The 11,325-nt window shown below is 39.2% G+C and overlaps 1 protein-coding gene across 1 annotated transcript; it reads left to right on the top strand.

Annotated features, from left to right (window-relative positions):
* Positions 1 to 238: 238 nt before the first annotated feature.
* Positions 239 to 4,127, top strand: LOC144639399 (potassium voltage-gated channel protein Shaw-like). The gene is made up of 3 exons (XM_078498718.1): positions 239 to 892; positions 1,930 to 2,062; positions 2,725 to 4,127. Exons 1-3 carry the CDS (start codon positions 344 to 346, stop codon positions 3,666 to 3,668), a joined length of 1,626 nt encoding a protein of 541 aa, XP_078354844.1. The 5' UTR covers positions 239 to 343; the 3' UTR covers positions 3,669 to 4,127.
* Positions 4,128 to 11,325: the final 7,198 nt, after the last annotated feature.

Raw genomic sequence — 11,325 nt, 5'->3', positions numbered from 1 at the left:
TTGAGTGATTATTTTTATATTTCACTTAATTTGGTGGCCATTTTCTTATTTATAAATGCGTCATTTATTTTAAGATTCTGTCAACAACACAGAAATTAATTCATAATAATTAATTCACACTCAATAATAAATGATTGAAAGCAGACAGACAATGTCACGCGTAGCTAGGAAACGCTTGGCCGACAGGTGCAAAGGAAAAATAAAGTCCCGGATGAGAATAAAAAACATCTTCAAGTTAAAAGCGAGGAAATTCTGGTCTTCTTCTCGTTAAAATTGCGGTTTGGTTTAAGATCAGGACTTTTAAGCGAGCTTCATGCCGTAAATAACAGTTTATGAAGAAACAATGTCGCCGCAAGAAAGAAAGAATACAAGCAGGCTCGAGTCTCTCGCTCCAAAGAAAGATCTCCGCGATCGAGTTGTTCTCAATGTCGGCGGAAAACTCTTTGAGCCATACAAAAGTACGCTGAAAAATATCCCTGATATTCCACTGGCGACGATCCTGGAAAACCGAAACAAACTAGACTACGATCCAGAAACGGGGGAATATTTTTTCGATCGACATCCAGGCGTTTTTGCGCAGGTTTTGAACTATTTACAAACGGGCAAGCTTCACTGTCCTCGTAATATTTGTGGTCCACTGTTCGAGCAAGAACTCGCGTATTGGGGCTTGGATGAACAGCAGATGGAGTCGTGTTGTTGGCCAAATTATACGAAACACAGAGACGCTCAAGAAAATTTACAGGCTTTAGATTTCAGGCCGAAATACGAAAATTCAGCGGATGAGCGACCGAGGCAACATTTCTACAACGATCCTAATTTGCCCTGGTGGCAAAGAAATCAGCCAATAGTCTGGGAAATTCTCGATGATCCTTATTCGTCCTCGACGGCTAAGGTACGTTCTGTTTCTGTTGTGCTACATCTTTGTGAATAACGTAACTTACTGACTTATGTCTAGCTTATAAAATTTGGCGATGTATAGTTTCTTACCGCAAACCACAAAAATAAACCCTAGGAAAGCTACCTGAAAATGTACTTTTATTTAACTCGAGAGATGCAAATTTCTATCAATACAAACCACAATATAAACGCATACAAAATAGCTACGTTGAATTAAAACAAATATGATTTCATTACATACTTTATATACAAAAAAACCGAGTAAATGGTCTTGAAATTGCTTCCTAGCAAAGAAGACATCAGAACTCTGTTTTAATGTTATATTTTAATTTATACATGTTTTGTCATATCCCTTATTTTACTGAAGTAAATGAAAACGTTTGCTGTCTTGCGTCCCCGAACTGTTACAGTCAACAAATTTCAAAGGTTACGTTATGCTTGCGGAGATTTTATCCAAATTTATTTCAGGAATTAAAATGGAAGAATTTTTTAACAAAAAAAAAATACGAAAAAAAAAATGGCGAACGAATGTTACCAATAACTGGAATTGAAGCAGCAAATTTTGGTTCCCGTTTACAGTTACTGCTCAACACAACGTAGATATTTATTAAAGTACATGTCCATAACCCAACCATGTTTTAAAATACAAAATTTTGAACAACGGCAAAACCAGCCACTTCTCATTGACCTGTTCGTGCGCAAACTTGAAAGAAAGTTAAGTCTGCGTTCGGGCCTAAGAGGCCCATCAGACTGAAGCTTATCCCGGGTACCTTAGCATTAAGCGACTAGGAGGGTACCCCTCAGCATTATTCGCCCCATTTATACAACTCGGTTAAGCGAGAGGCACTATGAGAGAGTAAAGTGTCTTGTCCAAGAACACAACGCAGTGACCCCAGCCTGGGCTCGAACCCGGACACTGCGCCTCCCATGATCAAACTCAAGCTCGTTTAAAATTATAGCCAATTATTACGTAGAATTGTTTTAATATTTCCATTAACAGCCCAGTTAACGTCTTAAACTGATTTTTATTAGGTATTCGCCTGGGTCTCTTTGGCCTTCATCGTCACCTCCATTTTCACTATTTGTCTGTGGACTGTTGAATACTTCAAAGGAGTCAGAGAAGTGACTGTGACTCGCAATGTCACGAATGCAGCAAACAATTATAGTAAGTACAGCAGAAAAAAAGTACCTTTAAAATTGATTTTGTGTTGGGAGGGACTTAATTGAGAGGGACAGATATTTATCGTTCTTAGTGCGTGAAACGGTATTGGGCAACCTTTAGTGCCTTAAAACTTCCTTAGTCTTTGTACCTGGATCAGTACCGTTTATTGCCCTTTATTTGCAGATGATTTGTCTTGATATAACGTTTCATAAATTGGCAAAAAAAACAATGTAGTGATTTTCAGTTTACTTGGAAGCGCTTGGGTAATTTTCTCCCAGACCAAACCCAAATTTTCTCCAAAAATCAAAAAAAAAAAAAAAAAAAAAAAAAAAAAAAAAAAAAAAAATACAATTAGGAGGTGTGTACCCGAAGCAAACAAATAAAGGCGAGGTAATTAAGTCAATTTCCAACATTTCTAATTTTTTTTTTCTATTTTTTTTATATAATAATTTTTCTTTTTTCTTTTTAAAAAAAAACCAAAAAAAAAAAAAAAAAAAAAAAAAAAAAGAGAAATTTGTGTAGGCGAAAAACAGGCGGAGGCGAATCAACTTCACTGTGGGCGAATCAACCTGTAGGCGAAACTACCTGTTGCCTGGATCACTGACATTGTAGCAGTGAGTGCAATTCTAAAGTTGCTAACAAAGTTTTCCTACAACACTTTTCAGCAACGAAAACCACGACGGAGCAGGTTGGTTCTCAAACCCCAATGGACGCGCTAACGATAATCGACTCGGTGTGTACAGGCTGGTTCACGTTGGAATTCCTTTTGCGCCTGGTTTTCTGCCCCAGTAAGTTCCAATTTGCCAAGAAGTTGCAAAACTGGATTGACCTGCTGGTGATAATCCCGTTGTACTTGCTTCTGGTGTTCGAGCGTACAACTCTAATCGAAGTCCTGAACACGACGCGAGTGGTGCGCATCTTCCGCTTCTTCAAGCTGTTGTACGATCTTCAGATTCTCGGCAAGACATTGAAGGCAAGCCGTCACCAGTTGGGTCTTCTCCTCCTCATTCTCCTCATCCCCGTCATCATCTTCTCCAGCCTCACCTTGTACACCGAGAAGAGTTGGGGCACCGATAAATCCAAATCGCAGTTCCACAGCCTGCCCAATGCTGTCTGGTGGGGAGTCATCACCATGACAACGGTAGGGTATGGAGACATCGTCCCAGCATCATTTGCAGGAAAGGTCATTGGCGGAATCGCCTCCATTTGCGGCATTATCATCCTCTCAACTTCCGCCTCGGTGATTGGCAGCACCTTCTCGCTGTACTACAACTTAGCGCAAGCGCAGCTGAAGATTCCCAGAAAACAACGGAATTTTGAAGTCGACTGCCAAAGTCTGCCGACCGTGCTCGCCTGCAGAACAAGCCAAACTGACTCCACAGTGATTTCCAACACCTCAGACAGCGGTTATCAGCGTTCACCCAATCGCCTTCAAATCTGCGATCGGAACAGCTTCGTGTTTGATTCCAACGCTCCATTACCTAGATCTCCATGTGCCTGTCAAGCTTCCCAAGATCCTCCGATTCCCTTGAAGCAAGTTTCTTCCCCGCGCCCTCCTGTACCCCTCACCAGGAAAGCAAGTATCAGACGAGATAGCATCCTGGTGTGAAGAGATCTGGTGTTTCTTGTGATGGCAATGTGATACTCACACACCCGGCGGGGTGAAAAATCATTGTAAACAAGGCAGAGAATAAGCCAATACGTCAGTGGGACTAATACGTGAACTTAGGAGACAACAACGATGTATTTTAAAGAATACAGAATAACCCCGGTTAAAAGAATGTTATCACTAACAGCCGGGCATCAGGAACAAACATTATTCATCTGTTTGTCACTGTTTGACTGAATTTACAATACATTCAACTGATAGGGCTTCAAGCGAAATCCTGCTTCTGGTTTCAACGAAGCAACACATTTTCCTTTGTTGCATCATCGTAAATGTATATATAAACTTGAATCATCGCTTGCTTTTGGCGAACGAAATACAAAAGTAGTGACAATAGAAGAAAAACCCAGATTCGCAGACACCAATAATGATAATAAATACCAAAAATGATACAGTCAAAGCTCTCTTCGACACTCTCGTGCGGACGCTCTCTTCGGCCGCCTTGTGCCCGTTTTCTCCCACCTCTGTCTCGTGCGGCATTCCGTGCGGCCGCGGACACTTCACGTACGTTGCTTTTTCTTTGTTTTTGCTCCCATGCGGACACCCCGAGTCCTCAGCCTCTGTTTTTTGTTTTTTCATTCTTCTCATCGCCGTTCGTCACAATTTCATCTCAGTCCATTTTCCGCTTGTTTTGTCGTCTCCCTCCGTTCGTTTTGTTGCTGGGCGCTCCCGTGCGGCCATCTGTCCCCTACACTCTCTCCGTCGGCCGTTCTCTGCGCCGCTCCGTCGGACACTTTTTTCGCGTCCCGAGGGTGTCCGCTTACGAGGTTCGACTGTATATAAAGTCTTGCATTCAGATTTAAAAGTGCCATAGAAAAAACGCCTTAAAAACATTAACTAACTGTACAGAAAACCACAAATAATTTATAGATTATATTAATGGCTCAACGTATATAAATAAGACGAACCCACAAACCCATACATCACATCAATTTATAGTCACCAAGATTAAACTTTGAACTACACATGGCAGAAAAATCATTGTCTAAATTCCCATTACATATACTGTTGGAACAACATAGTTATGATATATAAATAAACAAATGCCAGTCAACTCTAATCAGGTTATTTGTTTGACTTTTTTTTATGCAAAAAATACGTGTGCACATTTGGGGAAATTAAAGAAACTCGAAACATAGTTAGTAGAGGGGACTACTACTACTAACTATCTCGAAAGAAAGAAAAAAGATTAATTTTCATTCAAACTGAAGAGAAGAAACGTACCCAAAAGCATTAAAATATTATTAATGACATAAACAAATAATTACACTAATTCCATCCACATTTAAACATCTTAAAAGCAATAAACTACATTACCATTTTGCTTTTTAGAAGTCTTGAGAGAGTCTTGGGAAAGTCACTTTTTAAGTCTGTGATTTATTTTTTTCAAACTCATTTGCAAGCGGCACCGTCTTTGAATTCCCGTTGAATTCCCAAAGGAGAAGTTTGACATTTCTTCACCTATTAATCGGGCGTGGCTGGCCGATTTAAGGTTTACCCTTTGGTCGTCCTAGAGCGTAGTCTCCTGGCGCGGCCAAAAAGACGGGGATAGCTCGGGGTTGCTACAAAACCGCTACGGGTGACGCATACCGCAATGGTTTTCATTTTAGTTTTGACAGGAAATCGTTGCAGGCACACTTGGTCGACTTTTGGGTTAATGTGTAATCAGGTTGTGTTTTTTTGCTTCGGCGGAAGGACAGAGAAAAAAGCTTACGGGGCAAAGTACAGTATGGGGCCCAGTTCTCGGCCACTTTTGACGTAAACTTGTATTTCTTACCTCAGAAGAATCGCAGGAACTTAAAATTTCTCCCAGAGCTAGCTACATTATTCAGCTTTTTGGTGTAAAGCTATCGACCGGTCAAAAATTAATTTGCCCGAGCAATAATAAAAATAAAAGCTCCATTTGTGGGCCCAGTTCTCGGCCACCTTGGCCCAGTTCTCGGCCACTTTTGACGTAAACTTGTATTTCTTACCTCAGAAGAACCGCAGGAACTTGAAATTTCTCCCAGAGCTAGCTACATTATTCAGCTTTTTGTTGTAAAGCTATCGACCGGTCAAAAATTAATTTGCCCGAGCAATAATAAAAATAAAAGCTCCATTTGTGGGCCCAGTTCTCGGCCACCTTGGCCCAGTTCTCGGCCACTTTTGACGTAAACTTGTATTTCTTACCTCAGAAGAACTGCAGGAACTTGAAATTTCTCCCAGAGCTAGCTACATTATTCAGCTTTTTGGTGTAAAGCTATCGACCGGTCAAAAATTAATTTGCCCGAGCAATAATAAAAATAAAAGCTTCATTTGTGGGCCCAGTTCTCGGCAACCTTGGCCCAGTTCTCGGCCACTAAAAAGCTTGTCCGTAATTATCTGTAAAAAATGCTCAATTAATTTTCACAGTCATAAAATCACTCTGTAAACCTATTTATACTATATCGATCCCAAATTATTTTTATGATGCTTTGTTTTACTTTAGAAAAGAAGGATTTTAACGCGCCTAGTTGCCTATGTGCAGGTTCTGGCAAAACCGCATTGTGTGACCCGTGCATTTAGATGGTTTATTTTGCAGTGAAAAGGTCTTGAAAGATTTAGGTGTTGTAGAAATAATAGACAAGACAAGAGTCAGCTCAAAACTTAGAGATAAGATTGAACTTTATTTTTAAAACATTTATTTCTTTCATTCTGGCAGCAGCAGATAAAATTATATTAAAAACCAAGCGCTAAGCTGTGATAGCGAGCAGGGTGGCCGAGAACTGGCAAATACGCAAACGTCGCAAGAAAAAATTTCGAAGTAAATTAAGACCAAAAAATACAACGGTTCAACGAAAAGTTAACTAAAGCAGAAAGCTGAATTATTCTACGTTTCACATGCCAAAAATTAGCTCGTATGGTGGGGGCTTTTGGATAAAATACGAATTTAACTACATCCATGAATTTGGAGCCGTAAACAAACAACTTTTTTGGGAATGCAAATTCACCTACCTCCGCGTAAACTCGACGTGTGAGCTTTCTATATCGAATTGAACGATCAAACTCAAGATACTTAAAGCACATGAATCAGTCTATCGTTTGAAGGAAATACCTTTTTCTTTTGATTCAACTGGAGTGTGAAAAAACGCGTTAAACACAAAGTGGCCGAGAACTGGGCCCCATACTGTACTGATATTCACCATTGTGAAATTGCACTTACTTTGACAAGTTAAAGTTATTTTTGTAAATGAAAAAGGTAACGTCATTGATGTCACGCAGTGTTTTTTTTTTTAGCAAACTAGATGGTTTGCTGGTTTCTGACTATGAATGGGGGTGTGATCTTGCGGTATATTTTTTGAGCCTGACTCCGCCGTAAAACTTTTTTTTATTTAGCAAGAACTGTGTCGATTTTCATTTCTGAACAATTGGTCGTCAAGTCGTTTGTCACAAAGAGTAGAATGTTTGTACAGCATGTTTTGGAATTATTTTAGATTTGGTTAGTAAGACGCTTCTGAAGACCTGAGCAAAACATTGGGAATGTACAGTATTAATAGGAACTTGAATGGAATTTTTCACAAGTTGGATAAAGGTATCAACTGAAAAAAATGGAATTCAAAATAAGAACTTGGATTTTGTTGTAATTAAATTTTATCGCGGATTGGATGCATAATATCACGGCTTTGAAAGTCTTCAAATAATTAGAAAGGTTCCTTTCTTCCTTTTGATCTTATTGTTATTTTCATGTATTGATTATTCGAAAGTGGTTTTCGTTGATACGAAAAAAAAAACGGGTTTTCACTGAATTGCTTGAAGTATTTTTAGACGTGATAATATTGGCTTAATCAAATTACATTGTGCACGAAATATTTGTTATTCTTTTGTCTTGAAACTTTGAGGAAATTGAAATTTTTGTTCGACAGTAGTGTATGAAAGGCATTTTATAGAACTGAATAAAAAATTAGAAACTTTGATAAAGGTTATTTCAAAGATTTATTTTGCCTGATTTTGAAGGGTTTCAGGAGTTTTAAAGAGTGCTGGTAAACGGCTGTATGTTGTTTGTGATTACGGATCTTATTTAGTTTCGAACGCTCTAATTTTTGAAAGGTTAAAACAGGTTAAAACCGGGCGGTTTCATGAGTTTTTTGGGTAGAAAGGTACGGTGGTGGTCAAAAAAAAAATGTTTAGAAAGGAATGACTGTAGTAGCACGTAAGTCGGAGGTTTGCGTGAGTCACGGGGTATAGTATGCGTGAGCTGGATTTCCGGCGTCACAACGGCATGTTTTGTTTACTGAAAGATACACTCGACGTTTAGTTAGCTTAGTCGGCTTGGGAAACTATTTTAAAAATGAATGTTGTAATAGTTAATTAATAGTAATCTAGAATTAACCCACTCTCGATTGGAGTCTGTTCTGGATTCGCGCTACCTTTTCGCCGCGAAGGAATTTTGTAAAATTTCGCTAGTAGAAAGAGGTACCGTAAGAACAGTATCAATAACTCAAAAGGAGGAACTTCTTTGTAGCTCTAAATTAAGACGTATGATAAAATTTTAGAATAAGAAACTTTCGATATATGGTTTTCATATTGTTTTTGTCAATTTCCTTTTGTGGCAGATTTTTTGAGAATCAGCTTTTCTTTCGTGTGATGACAGACACAGGACAGAACGAGAGGTGGATGAGAAAGATGCCGAAGATGAATATATAGGCACCGAAAAACGACAAGAACCGTCAAGGACTTATCTTTAGAGGGCGGGGAGTTTTGGCATACTGTATTTTGAGGACTGGACCGGACTAGTAAAACGCGGACTAGTAAAACGCGGAATTGTAAAACGCGGACTAGTATAACGCGGACTAGTAAAACGCGGACTTGTAAAACGCGGACTCAGGTAAAACGCGGACTTGTAAAAGGCGGACTAGTAAAACGCGGACTAGTAAAACGCGGACTTGTAAAACGCGGACTTGTAAAACGAGGGCTTGTTAAGCACGGACTTGTAGAGCGCGGACTTGTAAAACAAGCGCTTGTAAATCGGATAAAACTAAACGGTTTAGCGAGCGAAACAATTTGTGTTTGAAGCTCTTGTGTGTTTCTTCGACGGCATATTTCTAGCTTTTTTGAGCACTCTATGGTCTGTTTTAGCGTGGAGATGTTTTTGCAGTATAGCACATGTTCGTTCTGCAAACCCCTACTAAAACAACGGGATTGATGCTATGAGTTGTGTGCATATGTTTCTTTCTTTCCACTACTTGACGTCTGTTGAGTGCAGTCGTTTTTATTGCTCGCACGAGGTAGAACGGGGCCCGTCCAGAAATCAACAGTCAATCGTAAATAAAGGTGACGGGCCTACACGACTCCTACGTTCGTGACATTAGAATATTTGCCGTTAAATGTTTAAATTCGGTCTTTCGACCTTATTTGCTTCTGACTTCTTTCTGAGGGTACTGTTTTAATTTGGGGGCAGTATGTGGTAAATAAAGGTGACGGGCCTACACGACTCCTACGTTCGTGACATTAGAACATTTGCCGTTATATGTTCAAATTCGGTCTTTCGACCTTATTTGCTTCTGACTTCTTTCTGAGGTTACTGTTTTTTTGAGACATTATGTATTGAAGAGAGCCGTAAGATGATTGTGGCCAAGGAATTCGAAGTGTCTAGAGGCGTTTTACAAGTCCGCGTTTTACTAGTCCGCGTTTTACTAGTCCAGTCCAGTCTACAAGTTAAAGACACATCAAGACCACCCCACTGTGAATTGCCATAGCACAGACAAAATTATAGTCAATATCTTATGTGTTTTTAAGAGAATTACATAAGAACCAAGGCATGTCTTGTCTTGCCTTACATTGACATGCAATAATTTGGAAATACTAAGCTCGTAACAGTTTAAGACAGAATCCATCAGGAATTTGAGTAACATTAATTTTAGTTACGCAAAAATTGAGCACCAGAATAATTTAAATCCTTGTGTTCTTTCATACCTTGTTAAAGGCTTGACATGTGATAACACCAACATAACACCAACAACAGTTCTTTATCAGTGGGGATTGAAGAAAAAAATGGAAACATCATCACACAGTTGACCCCCATGCAAAAACACTCCAGGATGTCACGGGGCTGTTTGGTGTCCGTCTGCCAATTTCTTACTTCAAATTCCAATGTTAAATTCACATTAAATTTTCAATATTTCTTAGTTGTCTAAATTTTACTAATTCTTTTAAAAAAACTATCACCTGCCAAACATCCCCAAAAATCACTCAAAAAATTACAAAATACCGCAATACATAGATACATGGGATGAGTGAAGTTTCCTTGGATTCCTTGAAACACCAACAAGATATTTCCGTTTAAGGTGGCTGATAATGGGTTTCAGTATTTCCCAGTCCTTATACTTTGGTTCAGGACTAAAAGCCTTCATCAATTGCTATTACAGTAATGGTATGAAACAAATGTTCAATCATTCATCAACAAGTTGTGATCATTTTCTTGACAATAGTAGTTCCCCGGTAAACAGTTGTAGTACTGTCCCATCAAAGTGCAATGCCTGGAAAATACCGAAAAGCACACGACCTTCAGGTGAAACCGCACCTTACAGTATTACCAATACACTGCACTTTGCTAAGTCTTAAAACTTTACATTGTCTATTCGTCTACTTCAATCGTTTATTTGTATTGTGTGAGATACATTTATAAATTGAAACCATCATGTCTTTAAGTAATAATGCAATCTCGACAACGTTCTAGATATTATATTATGCACACTAATACAGCTCATGCAAGCCCTGTGACTTACACAAACACAGTCGGACTGAGTGCTTAACTTAAGTAACTGCTTCGTGGTTTCTGCTGTACTGAACCCTGCCTTTCAAGGCAAAGCGCCCGATTTTAAGCTTCTCAAGCTTCTCAATGTTCTTGTTTGATATAAACAGCACTGAAGGTTCAAAGCAATGAATGGTGGCTTATAAAAGCATAATATCTCCAGTGCAACCAGCACTGAAAACATGCCGAATCTGCGTGTGCTGGCTTGCATGAGGAAAAGAACTCCTGTACTTATATAAACACCTGAAAGAAAAACAAATGGAAACGGGTTCGTTATTTGTAGGAAATTACTTATGGCTCATCCTCGGTGTAAGAACCTGTGAAACTCACTGATGACGCAAAACAAAGAACAAAGAACAACAAAGAGAGCAACTGCAGAATGCCCCACAAATAAGATTCACTCTTTGAAGAACGCGACGGAAAACAAAAGGAACTATTGTTATTCAATAAGATGGGTATTCTGCAGTTTAGCCACTGAAATTCTAAAGCCAGATTTTCGACACATGCACTCATTGATGAGATGCACAATTTAATAACAAGCCAGAAATAAAAATCGACTTACCTTCCAAACTAAAAACAAGGGGAAAACAGTAAAAAGTTAACTCGCCACGCCATTAGCAAAATATGGAAGCAACCGTTCCCGGTTTACACTCACTCACTCAGGCTGCAAGCAAAATGGCCGACAAACTCGACCACTAACTGGAACCCAGTCTTCCTCCTGAACACTAACTGGAACCCAATCTTCCACACAAAAATGATACTTATCTTTGAAATCGAGGTGAATAGTGGTAGAATATTCACAGAGCCGCGGACTTAACGTAAAAAAAATAA

Source organism: Oculina patagonica, chromosome 14 (assembly GCF_052425735.1).
Source record: "Oculina patagonica isolate OP01 chromosome 14, crgOcupat, whole genome shotgun sequence".
NCBI lineage: Eukaryota > Metazoa > Cnidaria > Anthozoa > Scleractinia > Oculinidae > Oculina > Oculina patagonica.
This window is presented reverse-complemented; position numbering and strand designations above follow the sequence as displayed.